A 21004-nucleotide genomic window follows, 5' to 3' on the forward strand; every position below is an offset into this window, starting at 1 on the left:
GGGCGGGGTTCTGAGTTGGATGATCAGCCATGATCATACTGAATGGCGGTGCAGGCTCGAAGGGCCAAATGGCCTACTCCTGCACTTATTTTCCATGTTTCTAGTTAGGGCAAAAGAACAAGAGGGGACTAATATCCCAGTGGTAAGGCTTGGTAGTGCTAGTGTGGGGAGAGGGGTGTTGTGGTTAAAATAATTTGAAGGGGGAATGGGAGCCAGAATGACAGAACAAGTAGTGGAGAGGGTGAATTGAATTGACTTCATTACATACAGTACACCCTTAATATGCATGAAGAGGAGTAATCTTTACATTACGTCTCCCTCTAAATGTGCAATGTGTAATTTATAGTAATTTATAATAAATAGTTTGTACATAGAACAGGCAATGTAATGTGGAAATGCAATTGTATCAGCATGAATTAATCAGTCTGATGGTCTGGTGGAAGATGATGTCCCGGAGCCTGTTGGTCCTTTTGCTGTGTTACCATTTCCTGGATGGTAGCAGCAGGAACAGTTTGTGGTTGTGGTGAATTGGGTCTCCAATATCCTTTGGGCCCTTTTTACACACCTGTCTCTGTAAATGTCCTGAATAGTGGGAAGTTCACATCTACAGATGAGCTGGGCTGTCCACACCACACTCTGCAGGGTCCTGCGATTAAGGGAAGTACAGTTCCCATACCAGGCAGTGATGCAGCCAGTCAGGATGCTCTCAATTGTGTTCCAGTAGAAAGTTCTTAGGATTTGGGGCCCCATCCCAAACTTCTTCAACCATCTGAGGTGAAGGAAGTGCTGGTGTGCTCTTTTCATAACACAGCCGGTATGTAGAGACCATGTGAGATCCTTGGTGATGTTTATGCCGAGGAACTTAAAAGCTGTTCACCCTCTCAACCCCAGATCCACTGATGTCAATAGGGCTTAGCCTGTCTCCATTCCTCCTGTTGTCCACAATCTGCTCCTTTGTTTTTGTGACAATGAGGGAGAGTTTGTTTTCTTGACACCAGTCAGATGTTGTTCAGACCTCAGGTAGAGTCAGCAATCAAATGGTTGAGCATGGGGCGATGAATATGCTGAGCTGTGTATATCACAATGCAAGAGGCATCGTAGGAAATCCAGATGAGCTCAGGACAGAAAATTATGATATTGTAGTCATTATTGGGACTTGGTTGCACCCAATAGTCTGAAGGATTTAGAGGAACAAATTTCTACAGAGATCAAGGACAATGCCAAGAAACAAAGGTTGATTCAGTAAGTGATTTTAATTTTCCATATATTGACTGGGACTCCCATACTGTAAAAGGACTAGATGGGGTAGAGTTTGTCAAATGTGCTCTTATTCAGTATGCAGAATTCCTGATGTAGGAGTGTCCAATAATCTGTTAGTAAATGATCCAGGGCTGGTGACATAAATTAGTGATCATAATGCCATGAGATTCAAAGTAAATATGGAAAAAAAGAGGTCTGGAGCCACGGGTTGAGATTCTAAATTGGAGAAGGGTCAATTCTGAAGGTCTCAGAAAGGATCTGACAAGTGTGGTTTGGGACAGGCTGTTTTCTGGCAAAGGAGTACTTGGTAAGTGGGAGGCCTTCAGAAGTGAAGTTTGAAGGTGTAGAGTTTGTATGTGCCTGCCAAAATAAAAGTTGAAGGGTAACTGGTGCAGGGAAACTTGGTTTTCAAGCGATATTGAGGCCCGGGATATTTTGTTCCTCTGTTGTGGTACAACCAAGGCTCAGGACTACAGTATCATAATTCCACGCCCTGAGCTCATTTGACATTTTTTTTGTCGTCTTCTGTTGGTTTCTAAAAGCTTCCCAATAGTTTTTGCTCTTTCGTTTACCCTCTCTTTGGCTTTTATGTTGGCTTTGGCTTCTCATTTCAGCCACGGTTGTGTCCTCCTGCCTTTCCAATGCTTCCACTTCTTTGGGATGTATCGATCACTCAGCTCCCGAACTCCTCCCATTGCTGCTCCGTTGTCACTCCTACCTTTTCCTTTCCAAACATGTTTATCCAGCTTCTCTGTCATAGAAACATGGAGAGGTTCAGTACACAAACAGGCTATTTGGCCCATCTGGTCAATGCTGAAATAGCATTTAAGCTGTCTAATGCAACTACCTGCACCGGGACCATTGCCCTTGTTACGTAACTGACAACAATGAATATCAATCGAGACAGGTTATATAAAAACAACCAAACATTTATTAAACAGAGATAAACAATATAAAAACAAACAAAAACCTTAACTGAAAGTTAACCGCTATGCAGCCGTTCAACAAATCATCACTCAGCACTGGTTCTTAAAGCGTTAAATGCGAAAATAGTTCTTAAAGCGGTAAAGTCAAATACGGTTCTTAAAATGGTAAATTCTAAAGTCCGACAGATTTATACATTCAATTGGGAGAGACTTCTCTGGAGAAGGATTTCTTCATTGACACGACTTTCCAGTTTGTTCTGACCAAAGGATTCACGATGCAGGAAATAAACGGCTTAAGACAACTGACCGTCAATTCTAGAGAGCACCTTGCATGAACTACCTTGCTCTTTTGGTATGAGTTATCTTTGATGCAGGTCGCTACTCCTTCAACGAAGACTCAATAAGGTCGATCCTTTATTAAACTGCCGAACATTCCCAACTTCTCTTAATCCTTCATATCCTGTATTTCGATGAAGTTTTCACTCTCCAGTACTGCTGGAAAAAGGTACATCAGTGCATCTAGCAAAAATTGCCAATCCAGCTCTGTTGTACCTTGCAACAGAAAGTAACACTCCTTTTTAAAAATGAAACTGTGTCATAAAAACAAATATGCAACAGAGACGGAGACACAGACGCATGTTCTAGCTGGAAAACTAAAAACTAAAATCTAACTGCGTCAACTGAGGTCTTCCCTTATATACCCATGGTGCACGTGTCCCCATGTGACCTCACATCAGCGGGAAAATTACATCAGGTGACCTCCAGAAGACCATTACATCATTCTCACAAAAAAAGAATCACAGATCTCCTTGAGGTATGTAACACCTTCCTCCAAAATAAACATATTGGTCTCTCAAAGAACAAAATTTTAACAATTAACAATTTATACAAAGGTATAAAACTTACAACATACACAATATATACAGTCTTATCTTTCAGCACTTTACAAACTAATATACAGTAGGAGTGTTACAAATTTTAAAATACCACTCCATAAAAACAATTTTTCATTGTACATTTAACATCTAGATAAACGATCAGTGATCACAATGTCTTTACCCTTAATATGAGTGATCAGAATATTGTACTCCTGTAACATTGAACTGTGTTACTAAATTGAAGTTTAATTTCCTTAACCCTTTTCCTTAACGGTCACAGTGGCCTGACCAAATTCACTGTTAGCTAAGTTAATAGTTAAGTTAGCTTTTGAAAGTCTGTCAAATAATTTCCCCACCGCAGTAATATGTGCTTTCCACGTATTATTTCCTGTAACTAAATCATCAATATAGGCATCTGTATCTTTTAATCCCTGAATCATGCTATTAATCATCCTCTGAAATGTACCTGGTGCATTCTTCATCCCAAATGGAAGAACATTATATTCATATAACCCAGATGGGGTTACCAATACTGAAATCTCTCTACCTCTATCTGTCAATGGAACACACCAATAAGCTCTTAACAAATCAATCTTTGTAAGGAATTTGGCTTGTCCAACTTTATCCACACAATCATCTACCCTAGGGATTGGATATGCATCAGTTTTTGTCACAGCATTCACCTTCCTGTAATCTGTACAAAACCTAATACTATTATCTGGCTTAGGCACCATAATGCACAGTGAACTCCAATTCAAATTAGAGTGTCTAATAATATCATTCTCTAACATATACTTAATTTCTTATTTGGCAAGTTCACATTTTTCCCTGTTCATTCGATACGGATGTTGTTTTATGGGTTTTGCATCTCAACATCTACATCAACTGTAGCTACAGTGGCTGTTCTAGGAACATCTGGAAATAAATCTCTGTATTTAAAAATTAACTGTTTCATCTGCTGTCTCTGCTCTGGCTGTAAATAAGCTAATTTTCCATAAATATTTTCTAGAATTTTTGAATTTGGTAACGTGGCTGAAATAATGTTGAGTTTAAAATGAGTTTCAGATGAATCATCCCTTAAGGTTTTATCAAGATCAGACTCATTATTGATCACAATAGTCATAGCAGCAGTCTCTCTCTTAATATGGTTTTATCATATTTATATGACACAGCTGTGTTGTCTTTCTCCGATCTGGGGTTTTTATCACGTAATCTACATCATTTACCTTAGATTTAATCTCATAAGGACCATGAAATTTAGCTTGTAATGGGTTCATTTGCACTGGGAAAAGAACCAACACCTTATCTCCAGGCTTAAATGACCTCATCCTAGCTTCCTTATCATACCAAGTCTTCATCTTCTCTTGAGCTAATTTAAAATTTCCTTTGCCAAGCTACAAGCTTTATATAATCTTTCTTTAAATTAAAAAAAAAATAATCTAGCAAACTAGTGTGTACCTCTTTATTAATCCACTGTTCTTTCAACAAGGCCAAAGGTCCTCAAACTCTATGCCCAACCACAAGTTCAAAAGGACTAAAACCTAATGATTCCTGTACTGCCTCTCATACCGCAAAAAGTAGTAAATGTATACCTTCATTCCAGTCTTTTTCATTTTCCACACAATATGTCCTAATCATAGTTTTTAATGTAGAATGAAATCTCTCCAAGGCTCCTTGTGATTTTGGATGATAGGCTGATGAGATAATCTGTTTTGCTCCCAGTTTATAAACTATTTGCTGAAACAATCCAGACATACAATGACTACCTTGATCCGGTTGTATTTCCTTAGGCAACCCAAAATAAGTAAAAAAAACTATAAGACCCTTTGTCACAGTTTTGGCTGTTATATTCCTAAGAGGTACTGCCTCTGGAAACCTAGACGCTGTGCACATAATAGTTAACAAATATTGATGTCCAGGTTTAGTTTTTGGCAAAGGACCTACACAGTCTACAATGATTTTTGAGAACGGCTCACCAAGTACTGGAATTGGTTGCAGTGGGGCCACTGGAGTAACCTGATTAGGTTTACCCACAATTTGACATGTATGGGACGTTCTGCAAAATGTCGCTACACCTTATCTTAAACTAGGCCAATAAAAATGTTTAGAAACTTTGTTCATAGTTTTCTTTACACCTAGATGACCACCCAAAGGAATACTATGAGCCATAGTTAAAACCTCATTTCGATAAACTTTAGGAACTACTACCCGATGATTAACCTCCCATTCCTCACTAGCAGGAATTGTAGGTGCTCTCCACTTTCTCATTAATAGTCCCTTTTCAAAATAATATCCCACTGGTACTTTTTCAATTTCACTATCTGAAAGAGCTTGTTCTTCTGCTATCATCTCCTTCCGAGATAAAGACAAATCTTCCTGGTCAGACTTACCACCAAAATCCTGATCAAATAACGTAGGTAAGAAAGTTTCTGATACATCCTCAAAATTCGAATCTTGAGTTGAACTGTCATGGGTAACAACCTCATCCTGTACATCAGTCTTTTTAGCCATAGCTCTTGTTACAACACAGGAAGAATCTGTGTTAGATTCCCTCTGTGGTTCCTCAGAATTTGAATTTATTTTCAAATGCACTTCAGGAAAAACTTGTCCACATGCTAAATCATTCCATAACAAAAGAGAAACATCATTCACAGTTAAACTGGATTGTAGCCCTACTTTAACAATCCCTGTAACTAATTCTGACCTTAAATTTACTCTATGCAAATGTCCTGGCATGAGGGCACTCCCAACTCCTCTTATATAATTTACCTCACAATGTCAGACTTTAGTCAGACTTCAGACTTCAGATTTTAGCACACTGTCTAATATTAGTGATTGAGAAGCTCCAGTATCTCTAAGTATTCTTATTGGTACTGAATTAGATCCTTCTTTCAAGGATACAAATCCTTCTGTTATAAAAGTTTCATATCCCCTCTTAACTTGGTCAGACTCTGACACATCTTCATTAATGTTTTCTAAACCCTGTGAATTTAAAGGTGTTTCAATATGCTGCACACAAGCATCTGGGTCGGCTTCTTTCTCTTTCTTTTTCAATCAAAAGCAATTAGCTATTACATGTCCAGGTTTCTTACAATAATTACAAATAATACCAAAAATGTCTTTCCTTCACATGTCTCCCTTCATCCTTACTTTTCTCACTAACTTCAGGTTTAATTTCTGGTTTACATTGACTCTCTGTGCTATTTTTCCTTTTAAAAATTTTACCTGCAGAAAATTTATTCTTATGAATTAAAGCATATTCATCAGCTAATTTAGCAATCTCCTGCAATGTAGCAGTGTCCCTTTCATTTAAGTATGTTCTCACTTCAACAGGAATGCTTCTTTTAAATTCCTCCAGTAAAATCAACTCTTTTAATGTATTAAACTCCCCATTCACATTTTTAGAGGAAACCCATCTCTCAAAACACATAGATTTCTCATAGGCAAATTCTACATAAGTTTTTTCCACAGATTTCTTCAAATTTCTGTATCTTTCTCTATACGCTTCCGGAACCAACTCATATGCCTTTAATATATGCTGTTTAACAGTATCATAATCCAGTGCTTGCTCAGCATTTAAAACTGTATAAACTTGTTGTGCCTTGCCTTTAATTACACTCCGTAACATCACGCGGCCATTGCTCTTTCGGCCACTTTAAACTCAGTGCATCGGTTTTGAAATGCTGGAAATATTTGTCCACTTCAGCTTCATTAAATGGAGGAGCCAAAATAACCTCACGACTAGCAATAAACTGTTTCTTAGAACCAGAAGACTGATTTCCCATCCTTAATTTCTCCATCTCAAACTCAAATTTCCTCCGGTTTTCAGCTTCCCTTTCTTCAAATGCCCTTTTTTTAATTAGCCTCTCTTTTGGCCATTTCCACTTTAAATCTTTCAAACGTCAACTGTTCAAGGTGCAACTGCATTTCCAGATTAGTCATTGGAAACCTATCTAACACCTCATCATCAAAAGTTTTCAAATTAATATAATGCTCAGCGATTTTTCTTTGTATTAAAGCCTTTGTGGTATTCTTTGTAATTCCTTTAATATCCAACCTCCTCGCAATCTCCAATACCTCAGGTTTTTTTGCATTCACTAAAGACACCGAGTCAGGCATGTCCATAAACTCGTTAATATTCATTGTTGCCGAATACCACTCACACACCAATCCAACTCAAAAAAATCGGGTATTTTCCTTTCCCAAATCAGAATGGCAATTATCAGCACTTAACCTCAAAATCGGAACATCTCCTGGCTGAGCCCCCACAAATTATGTTATGTAACCAGCAACAATGAATATCAATCGAGACAGGTTATAGGAAAACAACCAAACATTTATTAAACACGGATAAACAATATAAAAACAAACAAAAACCTTAACCGGAAGTTATGCAGCCGTTCAACAAATCGTCACTTGGCACTGGTTCTTAAAGCGTTAAATGTGAAAACAGTACATAAAGTGGTAAAGTCAAATACGGTTCTTAAAATGGTAAATTCGAAAGTCCAACAGATTTATACATTCAATTGGGAGAGACTTCTCTGGAGAAGGATTTCTTCATTGACACGACTTTCCTGTTTGTTCTGACCAAAGGATTCATGATGCAGGAAATAAACGGCTTAAAACGACAGACCATAAATTCTAGAGAGCACCTTGCATGAACTACCTTGCTCTTTTGGTATGAGTTATCTTCGATGCAGGTCGCTACTCCTTCAACAAAGACTCAATAAGGTCGATCATTTATTAAGCTGCCAAACATTCCTGATTTCTCTTAGTCCTTCGGGTCCTGTACTTCGAAAAAGTCTTCACTCTCCAATACTGCTGGAAAAAGGTACATCAACACATCTAGCAAAAATTTGCAGTCCAGCACTATTGTACCTTCAAACAGAACGTAACATGCCGTTTTAAAAATGAAACTGCGTCATAAAAACAAATACGCAATAGAAACGGAGACACAGACGCACGTTCTAGCTGGAAAACTAAAAACTAAAAACTAACTGCGTCATCTGAGGTCTTCCCTTATATACCCATGGTGAAAATGTCCTCACGTGACCTCACATCGGCGGGAAAATTACATCAGGTGACCTCCAAAAGAGCATTACATCGTTCTCACAAAAAAAATCACATCTCCTTGAGGTATGTAACACCCTCCATACCCCTACCATCCAGGCTCCCATCCGAACTTCTTTTAAATGGTGAAACCGAGCTCACATTCACCACTTGTGCTGGCATCTCATTCCACACTCTCACAACCATTTCAATAAAGAGATTTTCCAAATGTTCCCATTAAATTTTCACCTTACCCATGACCTCTGGACATCATCCCACCCAACCTCAGTGGAAAAAGCTGCTTGCAATTACCCTATCTATACCGTCATAATTTTGTACACTTTTAACAAATCCTCAAGGCAATGTATAATTTCCTTGTTTATGTTTAGAGCCTTTTTTAGGTGTATAAAATGATGAGGGGCATTGATCGTGTGGATCGCCAGAGGTTTTTTCCCAGGGCTGAAATGGCTAACACGAGGGGGTATAGTTTTAAGGTGCTTTGAAATAGATACCGAGGGGATGACAGGGGTAAGTTTTTTACACAGAGAGTGCTGGGTGCGTGGAATGCACTGCCAGCTATTTGTGTGAGAGTGTTTCAGTTCCTACCAGTCACCCATGCAGCTCAGTGGGAACAGGGAATAATACGAATAGACAGAGTCAAACTGAGCCAGGTCACAGATTGGAGATGGCAGAAATTCCCATTGTTATCGAGACAGGAACAGCATCAGAGAATATGTTGGTCATTCTAGATACCAGCACTGTGCCCAGTTAGAAGATGATTTCTCTCTCGAACTTGGATTGAACCTCACTGTAATAGTGTGATGCCAGATCACACCTTGACAACTCAAGTGATCTCATCTGAAATACTGTCTTACACCCATTGATGGATTTTGTAAATATTTTTACAGGTTAAAAATGACAAGGAATTTGTCTATGGGAATCTCGAACACAGCAAGCCAGTTTTGCTGTCTCTAGCCGGATATTTAAGAAGTGGAGCAAGGGATTCACTTGATCATCCTTTGTGCTCGGACTGTGACGAGGGATTCACTCGATCATCTGACAGACTGGCACGCCCGTCATTTTACACAAGGACCTACACGTTCACCTGCTCCGACAGTGGGAATGGATTCAGTCCGTCATTTCAACTGAAGATATATCAGCAGGTTCACACAGGACAAGGCCATTCATTTGTCCTGTGTGTGAGAAGGCATTCAGTTGGTCTTCCCACATGTGGACACACCAGTCGGTTCACCCTGGGCAGAGGCTGGTCAGCTGCTGAATTTGTGGGGAAGAATACACTCGGTCATCTGACCTAATGGCTCACCAGCAAGTTCACACTAGGGAGAGGTTGTACACCTGCTCGGACTGTGGGAAGGGATTTACTAAATCATCTCACCTACTGAGACACCAGTCAGTACACACTGGGGAGAGGCCATTCACCTGCTCCGACTGTGGGAAGGGATTCACTTTGTCATCCCAACTGAAGGTACATCAGCGAGTTCACACTGGGGACAGGCCGTTCACCTGCTCAGACTGTGGGAAGGGATTCACTTTGTCATCCCAATTGAAGGTACATCAGCGAGTTCACACTGGGGAGAGGCCGTTCACCTGCCGAGACTGTGGGAAGAGATTCACTCGGTCATCTCATCTACAGAGACACCAGCGAATTCACACTGGGGAGAGGCCATTCACCTGCCCAGTGTGTGGGAAACGATTCACTCGGCCATCCCACCTACAAGCACACTGGTCTGTTCACACTGGGGAGAGGCCGTTCACCTGCCCAGTGTGTGGGAATAGATTCACTTGCTCATCCCACCTGAAGGTACATCAGCGAGCTCACACCGGGGAGAGGCCGTTTATCTGCTCAGACTGTGGGAAGGGATTCACTTGCTCATACCAACTGAAGGTGCATCAGCTAGTTCATACTGGAGAGAGACCGTTCACCTACTCAAACTGTGGGAAGGGATTCACTTGCTCATCCCAACTGAAGGTACATCAGCGAGTTCACACTGGGGAGTGGCCATTCACCTGCTCAGACTGTGGGAAGGGATTCACTTGCTCATCCCAACTGATGGTACATCAGCGAGTTCACACTGGGGAGAGGCCGTTCACCTGCTCAAACTGCGGGAAGGGATTCACTTTGTCATCTGAACTGAAGGTACACCAGCGAGTTCACACTGGGGAGAGGCCGTTCACCTGCTTGCACTGTGGGAAGGGATTTACTTCCTCATCCCAACTGAAGGTACATCAGCGAGTTCACACTGGGGAGAGGCCGTTCACCTGCTCAGACTGTGGGAAGGGATTCACTCAGTCATCCGCCCTAATGGCACACCAGCGAGTTCACAGTGGGGAGCGGCCGTACACCTGCTCTGTCTGTGGGAAGGGATTCACTCAGTCATGCACCCTACAGAGACACGAGCGAGTTCACAGTGGGGAGCGGCCGTTCACCTGCTCAGATTGTGGGAAAGGATTTACTCAGGCATCCGAACTACAGGCACACCGGTCAGTTCATACTGGGGAGTGGCCGTTCAGCTGCTCAGTCTGTGGGAAGGGATTCACTTGGTCAACTGAACTACAGGCACACCAGTCAGTTCATACTGGGGAGAGGCCGTTCACCTGCTCAGTCTGTGGGAAGGGATTCACTAAGTCATATCAACTGAAGGTACATCAGCACGTTCACACTGGAGAGAGGCCGTTCACCTGCTCAGACTGTGGAAAAGGATTCACTTCGTCATCTCAACTACTGACGCACCAGCGAGTTCACACTGGAGAGAGGCCGTTCACCTGCCGAGACTGTGGGAAGGGATTCACTCGGTCATCTCATCTACAGAGACACCAGCGTGTTCACACAGGGGAGAGGCCATTCAGCTGCTCAGTGTGTGGGAAGGGATTCACTCGGTCATCGAATCTACAGAAACACCAGCGAGTTCACACCGAGTAGAGGCCGATCAGCTGCTCAGACTTTGGGAGGAGATTCTCTGAGCACTCTGCACCGAATGTGCATCATTGGGTTGACAGTGGGGAGAGGCCGTTCGACAGCTGTGAATGTGGGAAGCGATTCACTCAGTATTCTAACCTGATGTAACTCTCACTTTGACTGGCAGCTTAATATAGGGGGTGATAGCCCCCCCCCCAGCCCGGCCAGTCTTAAGAAATCTTGTTTGGGTGGATGCTGCTTGATGTGTTCCCTGTTACAAATCAGTACCCTGAGAAAACAAACGGTACATAATCTGTGATTAAACGTTTGGGCTTTATAGTTTCTTACTTTGACTATAGAACGAGTAAAAAAAATAATGAAGAAGAAAGGCCCAATCTCTCCATTCATGTCTTCTCATCGCTCCCCGGCAAAAGACTGCAAAAATCTCTCTTCCAGACTCCCAAGAAAGAACAACATTTCTCTCATTGGATAGCCCTGCGTTCCAAAACCCTGTTGTCTCTAGTCGTAACCTAAACATTGCTGCTACAGAGAAACCGTTACCTCAGCAGTGATGCATTGCAGAGAGGCCATTCCATTAGCAGTGAAACCTCACAGCATGTTACACTTGTGACATAGTACTGGAATGTTTCAATAAGCTGCTTGCTGGATATTTGTCCATCACCGTTGCTGAATGCAATTTTGAGAGTGACTGTTGGTGCTGAACTCTGCAATTATTGCTGCTGCTCACCACACCCAGTCTGCACCCTGGTCACTGAGCATGGGAGGAGTTTCTTCTGCTGCATATTCAACTTTATTGGGACTGGAGTTTTATATGGACTGGAGTGGAGAGCAGCCAGTGAAGGAGTGGAGCTTTGGGGCTTTGGCTCGAGAGGTTCTGGCAGTTGGATTGTGCAATCATGTCAATCAAGATTTGAACAGCTCAGAATGCAGCTAATTGGGCAATCAAGGTCAGGGGACCAAGCAATTTGATTGGGCAATCGTAAATTGAGAAGCTCAACAAACAAGTAAAAAGAGGGGTAGCTGAAGCGGAGCGGCCAGTGAGTGAGTGGGCCAGTGAAGGAGTGGAGCTTTGAGGTTTTGGCTCAAGAGGTTTCAGCGAGAAGAGGCAGAGGACGAGCTTGCTCCCAGTAAGGTAAGGCTGGGTATGTTTCTTTAATTATTTTGATTAACTTAGGAGTTGGTAATGGAGGCAGTAGATAGGACAGTCCAGTGCTCTGATTGTAGGATGTGGGAAGTGAGGGACAGCACAATTGTCTCTGATGACTAAACCTCAGGGATCTGTACTAGGTCCAATGTTGTTTGTCATATATATTAATGATCTGGATGATGGGGTGGTAAATTGGATGAGTAAGTATTAGATGATACTGAGATAGGTGGAGTTGTGGATAATGAAGAATATTTTCAAAGCTTGCAGACAGATTTAGACCACTTAGAAGAGTGGGCTGAAAGATGGCAGAAGGAGTTTAATGCTGATAAATGTGAGGTGCTGCATTTTGGTAGGAGTGATCAAAATAGGGCATACATGGTAAATGGTAGGGCATTGAAGAATGCAGTAGAACAGAGGGATCTAGGAGTAATGGTGCATAGTTCCCTGAAGGTGGAGTCTCGTTTGGATAGGGTGGTGAAGAAAGCTTTTGGTATGCTGGCCTTTATAAATCAGAGCATTGAGTATAGGAGTTGGGATGTAATGTTGAAATTGTACAAAGCATTGGTAAGGCCAAATTTGGAGTATTGTATACAGTTCTGATCACTGAATTATAGGAAAGATGTCAATAAAATTGAGAGAGTACAGAGGAGATTTACTAAAATGTTGCCTGGATTTCATCTCCTAAGTTACAGCAAAAGGTTGAACAAATTAGGTCTTTATTCTTTGGAGCGTAGGAATATTGGGAGTTAGGAAAAAAGTTAAAAAGCAGGACCTCAAGGGTGGTAATCTCAGGATTGCTGCCTGTGCCACGAGACAGAGAGGGTAGGAACAGGAAGTCATGGCAGTTGAATGCGTGGCTGAAGAGTTGGTGCAGGGGGCAGGGGTTCAGATTTCTGGAGCATTGGGATCTCTTCTGGGGAAGGTCTGACCTGTACAACAAGGACGGGCTGCACCTGAACTGGAAAGGAACCAATATCCTGGTGGGCAGGTTTGCTGGAGCTGTTGGGGAGGGTTTAAACTAGTTTGTCAGGGGGGTGGGAATCAGAATGTGAGTGCAGAGATGAGGGTAGAAGGACAAGGGCATGATGCTATGTGTTCTGAGTTGCTGAGGAAGGACAGGCAGGGGACAAAACATACATGTAGCCAGTTCGAGGGGTTGAAGTGTGTCTATTTCAATGCCAGGAGTATTAGGAATAAAGGGGATGAACTTAGAAAATGGATCAGTACGTGGAACTACGATGTTGTGGCCGTTACTGAAACTTGGCTGGAGGAAGGGCAGGATTGGCTGATGCAGGTACCGGGGTTTAGGTGTTTTAAAAGGAATAGGATGGGAGGTAGAAAAGGGGGGGAGTAGCATTACTGATCAGGGATAGTATCACAGCTGTAGGAAGGGAGGTCGCTGCAGAGGGGGTGTCCACTGAGTCGGTGTGGGTGGAAGTCAGAAATAGGAAGGGATCAATCACTGTGCCGGGAGTAGTCTATAGGCCCCCAAATAGCCCTCGGGACATCGAGGAGCAGATAAGCAGGCAGATTTTAGAATGGTGCAGGAAATACAGGGTTGTAGTTATGGGTGATTTCAACTTCCCTCATATTGACTGGCACCTCCTGACTGCAAGGGGGATAGATGGGGCTGAATTTGTCAGGTGTGTTCAAGAAGGATTCCTGACACAGTATGTGGACTGTTCGACGAGAGGAGAGGCCATACTGGATCTAGTTCTGGGTAATGAACCTGGTCAGGTGGCAGACATCTTGGTGGGGGAGCATTTTGGTGAGAGTGACCACAACTCACTTAGCCTCAGCATAGCTATGGAAAAGGATAAAAACAGACAAAATGGGAAAGTGCTTAACTGGAGAAGGGCTAACTATGAATGGATGAGGCAGGAACTAGCGAGAGTAAATTGGAAACAGGTGTTGAAAGGTGAAAGCACAGAAGTAATGTGGAGGAAGTTTAGGGACCACTTGTGCTGGGTTCAGGATAGGTTTGTCCCACTGAGGCAAGGAAAAAATGGTCGGAAAAGGGAACCGTGGCTGACGAAACACGTGAGGCAACTCGTCAAGTGGAAGAAGGAAGCAGATGTTAGATATAAGAAGCAGTCAGAGCCCTGTTGGTCGCTTTTCGATTGCTCCTACCCTGTTTACTTAATTGTCTCTACCAGTCTTTTTTTTTTTGAAACCTTATTATAAAACTTCAATACTGCTTTACTGTGGCTGGGAAAAGAACCAAAGCGTTTGCAAAAGAAAGAGAAACAGAAGATGAATCCGCAGTCACTTTGGATTCAATCAGTGACTTCCTTAAACGGCAAAAGTAGGAATTCTGTGAAGAGTTTCAACGGCTTAACAGCAAATTGGATACAATTCAGCGAACTTTATTTGAGCATGAGAACCAAATTCAGGAGAATACTGCGAAGCTAATGATACTTGAAGAGGACACTGAAGATACAATTAAACTCTGCAAAGAGTTATCTTTATCCAATGATAAAATGCTGAGAAGGATCATCAGTCTCGAAAATAAAAATAGGAGAAATAACTTGCGAATCCTGGGTCTTGAAGAATCAATTGAATGCGCTGACCCTACAAAGTTTTTTGCAAACTTTCTGAAGCAGATTTTCCCTGCTTTATTCACATCGGAGCTGAAGCTCGATCGAGCTTCTCGCTTTCTGACTTTGAAGCCATTGTCCTTGGTGGTGAAACCCAGATCGATCAGACTAGTCTTTCATGAATTTCGTATGAAGGACCTTTTAATTCACCATATCCGGAGACAAGGAATGATCGATTTCCAAAATTACAGGGTTAGATTTGTGGAAGACTATTCACCTGAAGTTTTGGCTGATCGCATGAAATATAAAGAAGTTATGTCGGAATTTTATAATAAAGGGTATAAACCATCTCTTCAGTTCCCCGCACGTCTGAGTATTGTTTTGAAGAACGGATTGCGAAAAAGAATAAATTCAGTTGAAGATGCAAAAGAGTTTCTGAAGGATGAATTCTAAAACTGTTATACTTCTTATTTGATCAAGTTTTTTTCTTCTGTTAATATGAATTTGAAATAAGGTTACGTTTTGGCTGTTCATATATTGTCTTTTGTTATATATTTTTTGATACTACTTTATTTTATCCCTTTTTGAGGCTTTATTTTAATACAGCTTTCTTTGAATTTGTTTAAATTGATCCTTTCACATTTTCAAATACTAAGTTGTTTTACTTTTTATGTTGTGTGTTGGTAGGGACATAATGACATCGCAGGACTGGAGTTCTTTCTGTCAACAGGATTTTTTGGGGCCGGTACTTAGTTCTTAGCTCACTGACTGTCTATTGGTCAGCTTTCTCGCTTTGGGTAGGGGAGGGGGTAGGGCCTATTTCTCTCTGGGAGCTGTGTTGGGTTGAATATATGATTGTTTGTTTCAATACCTTACTTTACGGTTTGCTTTCTAGTTTTAATAACTTATGGCCAGATCTTTTAATTACATGTTGATTGGTATTTAAAATGGTTCGAAATATTCACCTGTTTAGTTTAAATGTGAAAGGGTGAATCACCCCACCAAAAGGAACAAAGTGTTTGCTTATATTAAAAAAATAAAGCACCCATTTTTTTTTTACAAGAAACACACATACGCAGCTGTGATACCTTACGTTTTTTTTACTGAGTGGAAGGGTAAGCAATTCTACTCTTCGTTTAACGCAAAATCCCGTGGAGTTTCGATTTTTTGTGGATACTACAGTTCCCTTTATTCAGCATAAAGTTGTTTCGGACCCTAATGGTCGATTTGTTATTGTATCAGGGAGTTTAGACAGTAAGTTGATTGTTTTTGCTCATGTTTATGCCCCCAATGTAGATGATCCAGGATTTTTTGAGCGTCTATTTTCATATTTGCTAGATTTGTGTACTTACGCCCTTGTGATGGGAGGAGATTTTAACTGCTGGTTAGATCCAGTATTTGATCACTCATTTGTTAAACCAGCCACACTTAATAAATCAGCTTTGTTTATCCAATCTTTTCTAACTAAATGTGGTTTCTTCATCTGACGGACAGGGAGTATTCTTTTTTCTCTCATGTCTATCATTCTTATACCGGGATTGACTTTATTTTTATTGATAGTCAAATGATTCCATTAGTTCGATCAATTGAATATAAAGAGATTGCTATCTCTGACCACTCTCCTGTAATTCTATCTTTAAATCTTCCTGGTCCTATCCCCATGAGTAGATTTTGGCGATTTAATTCAACTCTGTTATCCGATGAGGATTTTTAAAAAAAAATTATGGAGAATCAAATTACTCTTTATTTTTGAAGAAAATACGTTGGAAGAGGCGTCTAGCCTGATTATATGGGATACTTTTAAAGCATACATCCGGTGTCAAATTATTTCTTATACTGCAAACATCATTAGAAAAGCTAACAAAGAAAGAAATGAATTAGCCAATCAGTTAAAGCAACTGGACCATAAATATGCTTCTGTACCTGATCCTGAAACATATAAGAGATGTATTGAAACTAAAACTAAATATGATCTTCTTTTAACATATCCAATTGAAAGCCAACTTTTAAAAGATAGAAGTCAACTTCATATTCATGGAGATAAAACTGGTAAGCTACTGGCTAATCAATTGAAGCCATTTTCAGCCAAGCGGCAAATTAAAGAAATACATAAAATTAATGGGGACGTGACAACTGACCACCTTGAAATTAATGAACTTTTAGAGAATTTTATTCTAAATTGTATAGATCTGACTCTGTTAATGATAATATTGCAATGAATAATTTTTTAGATCAATTAAATATTCCTAATCTTTCGTTAGATGATCGTAGGCAATTGGATCAACCTATTTCCCAGGATGAAATTGCTCAGGCTATTTGAGAATTGCATTCTGGGAAATCCCCAGGACCCGGTGGATTCTCTGGAGAATTTTATTAGGCTTTTTCCTCCTTGCTTATACCACATTTATGTTCTACCATTAGAGGAAGGAAGACTACCGCAGTCTTTTTATGGAGCTTCCATTTTGCTCATTCTCAAAAAGAATATGAATCCTACTAAATGCTCTTCGTATAGACCTATCTCTTTACTCAATTTTGATACTAAAATTTTATCTAAAGTGTTGGCTTGAAGATATATCTTGCACATGCACCAGTCGTGCATGCAGCCTGGTACAGCCAATCCGATCTATTCTTCTTACTTTTTAATTTCCGTTATTTTTTGTATTTTTTTTCTCACGGTAACACGTCGAAGCTGCACGCTGTCTAACATGCTGGTAGAGAGAGTTTTCTTTGGGTTTTCTTTAGCACTGGAAATGGTTACATCCCAACATGCGAGACAGAAGCAAGGTCGCATTGTATATTTCACGGACCAGCAAACACCGTCCGGCTTAGCGAACAGAGCGATGGACACCCCAGCTGAAATCCGGAGGAAAACACACAGAGGGGGATCACAAAGTCGAGGAAAGAGGACCGGGTCGAGACAACAGAGACTTTTGGAGAAGAGGAGTTCGGTGGGTAATACCGTTCCGGCTGACCGGAAGTGCACTGAGAGCAGTAAGCGTAAAGGAGTTGGGTGCTTACTGATCTGGCTAACAACGGATAGTGCAATCCGGGGTATATTATGATCGAGGAACGTGTTTGCAGACTGGATATTGAACTTTTTACTGTTGGACTTTGGCCACATTCCACCGTGATACAACACTTGGCAGCACGGGAGGTCGTTCCTGCCTGTGGCCATCGAACGTGCAGCTCCTCCCGTGGAGGGTCAGACACCCTGAGCCAATAGACTGGTCCTGGACTTATTTTCCATCTGGCATAGTTTGCATTTTGGTGTTCGATTGTTGTGGTTTTTTGTATTGCTATATTTACGCTCTATTCTTGGTTGGTGCGGCTGTAACGAAACCAAATTTCCCTCGGGATTAATAAAGTATATCTATCCATCTATCTATCTATCTATATTGATAGGATGCAAAACTGGGCTGAGAAGAGGCAAATGGAGTTCAACCCAGATAAGTGTGAGCTGGTTCATTGTATTAGGTCAAAGATGATGGCAGAATATAGCATTAATGGTAAGACTTGGCAGTGCGGAGGATCAGAGTCAAGTCAAGGCACTGTATATTGTCATTTCCACCATAACTGCTGGTACCATACACAGTAAAAACGAGACAATGTTTTTCAGGACCATGGTGCTACATGAACAATACAAAAATTACACTGAACTACGTAAAAACAACACAAAATTACACGAGACTCCAGACCTACTGAGGACTGCATAAGGTGTGCAAAACAGTGCAGGCATTACAATAAATAATAAACAAGACAGTAGGTTGGTGTCAGTCCAGGGTCTGGGTGTTAGTGTGGGGAGCGGGATTTTACACCATATTCCCGGTACAGTCTCAACAAAACACAAATAATTGTCACTTTGCCCGGACCATTGGCCCCGCTTGCAGGGCAACAGTCTGCCGGTGTTTGCCCCCCAATGTGGTGAATCGCCACCACCGTGGGCTCAGACATTTCCACAGATGAGCCCCTCCTGTCCCCACCGGGACAAACATCCTGTCCGCCCCCTCTCTCACCGTCTTCATCCTCTCCCTCCCCGGGGAACCGGCATCAAACCGACGGGCCGAGCGGTCTCCTCCTACCTCTCAGCGACACATCAGACTCCGGCCGCAGGAGACGCTTCACAAACGCCCCAACTTCCCTCGGAGGGAAATGGAAATAAATCAGAAAGCGGACATTTACTTTGACGGTTGTCCCGCCGTGACGGAAAGTTCGGGAGACGGAGTCAGCGGGGGTAACGCCCTCTCGGTTAGTCCGCCTCCGCTATTGGCTGGGAGCTGTGATTGATATCGCTTCGCACCAATGGGAATACCGCAGCGCCTATGTTGACAGCGGTGGGGGAGGGTCTGGTCACGTGATCAGTAGCCCAGCCGTTAAACCGACCAAGCTCGAGCTCACCAGCGCGCGGGGTACAAAAGGCCCCGGATGATCGGTTGAGGTGAGAAGGGATCTCCGGGTTGGGGGTCTCACCGGGCGGCGTTTTCAACACCGACTTCGGGTAGTTGCTGTGACTCCGGACTCCGTGACCCGCAATCCCGGGACAGTCCTGCTCTCTTCCCTCTCTCTCAGCCCCACCATCCGGACACGGGCCCCGGGGAGCTTCCGGCTGATGAGGGAATGGGAACCGATGGGTCTCTCAGACAGAGCTGAGCTCCAGCTGTCTAAATGCAAGGATCGGGAACTCGGAGAAAGGGAACAAAATCTTTTACATCAGCTGTTGTGAAAATCACCTTTGTTCTGCCTCCAGTCACAAACCAGAGAAAATCTGCAGATGCTGGAAATCCGAGCAACACACACAAATTGCTGGAGGAACTCAGCATTAGTACTCTTTTCCATAGATGCTGCCTGGCCTGCTGAGTTCCCCCAGCATTTTGTGTCTGTTGCTTGTTCCACCCCCTCTTGTTCTGGACTTTTCTACCTGTGAGAACATGTTTTGTCCCACTCTCTCTGGGTACATAATGATATCAAACACCTTTGCCCTGGGCAACAAGTATCTTTCACATCACAAATGTGCCAGACTCCAATGAGACAGACTACTGCCCTTCCCTTCATATTCATTGGCATTGCCATCACTGAGTTCACCACCGTCAGTCACCTGGGGGAGGGTTCAGGGGAAATATTTATGTACAATACAGAAACTGGTGTTATCTGTGTGTATTGTGGTGATGCAAAAGTTGCTGGAGAATTTGCAAGTGGGAAGAAGTGGAGTGATATTTGAAAATCTGACACTTTATAGCATTATTTAGCAAGCAAATCAGATATGGACAGTGTGCAATTGCTCCAGTGAGAAAATCCTTCATTACCTGCTACAGACCTGTTACATACGTTGTGTGAGATTGCAGATCAAAATTATTACTGACAGTGATTTGCTAGCTGTTAAAATGAGTACCTCTATATATAAAATTCAGTGTGCACATGTTGTGTCGCCACTTTAAGGAGTTGGGGCCGGAAATGGATGAATTCCGTATCATCCGAGAGTCGGAGGGGGTGAGATAAAGAGAGGTGAGTTACACCCAAGGTGCAGGACGCAGGAAACTGGGTGAGAGTCGGGAAGGGGAATGAGGTTAAATAGCCATCGCAGAGTACTCTTGTGGCCATCCCCCACAACAACAGGTAGGCCATAGATAGGGTGCAGAGGAGATTTATAAGGACTTTGCCTCGACAGGCGAGCGTGACTTATGAGAATATGTTGAGTGAACTCGGCCTTTTTTCCTTGTAGTGACGGAGGATGAGAGGTGACCTGATAGAGGTGTATGAGATAATGAAAGGCATTGATTGTGTGGATAGTCTGAGGCTTTTTCCCAGGGCTGAAATGGCTAGCACGAGAGGGCATAGGTTTAAGGTGCTTGGAAGTAAATACAGAGGAGATGTCGGGGATAAGTTATTCATGCAGAGAGTGGTGAGTGCGTGGAATGGGCTGCCGGCGGCAGTGGAGGAGGCAGAAACAATAACGTATTTTAAGAGACTCCTGGATGGGTACATGGAGCTTAGAAAAGTAAAGGGCTCTGGGTAAGCCTCGGTAGCTCTAAGGTAGGGACATGTTTGGCACAGCTTTGTGGGCCGAAGAGCCTGTTTTGTGCTGTAGGTTTTCTGTGTTTTTTTATGTTCTATGTATTCTACCACTTTAGAAACTGTTGGGGGGAGGAGATTACGTGGCAGAGGAAAGTCAAAGGGGTGATAGGGGATTTGCTAGTTACGGCAACAGAACTAGAAGGGGACTGATATCCTAGTGTTAAGGCTTGCTTGTGCTAGTGTGGTGGGTGGGGGGGGGG

At 42.4% G+C, this 21004-nt stretch overlaps 1 protein-coding gene across 1 annotated transcript in view; it reads left to right on the forward strand.

The window, feature by feature from the left end:
- The window catches only part of LOC140208613 (uncharacterized), a 32780-nt gene extending 18571 nt beyond the window's left edge, over positions 1-14209 (forward strand). The window contains exon 2 of the mRNA XM_072277420.1: positions 9455-14209. Within this exon, the coding sequence (XP_072133521.1) occupies positions 9455-11054 (1600 nt within the window). The 3' untranslated portion in view covers positions 11055-14209. The remainder of the gene's footprint in view (positions 1-9454) is intronic.
- Positions 14210-21004: the final 6795 nt, after the last annotated feature.

Source organism: Mobula birostris, chromosome 13 (genome assembly GCF_030028105.1).
Source record: "Mobula birostris isolate sMobBir1 chromosome 13, sMobBir1.hap1, whole genome shotgun sequence".
Classification (NCBI taxonomy): Eukaryota; Metazoa; Chordata; class Chondrichthyes; order Myliobatiformes; family Myliobatidae; genus Mobula; species Mobula birostris.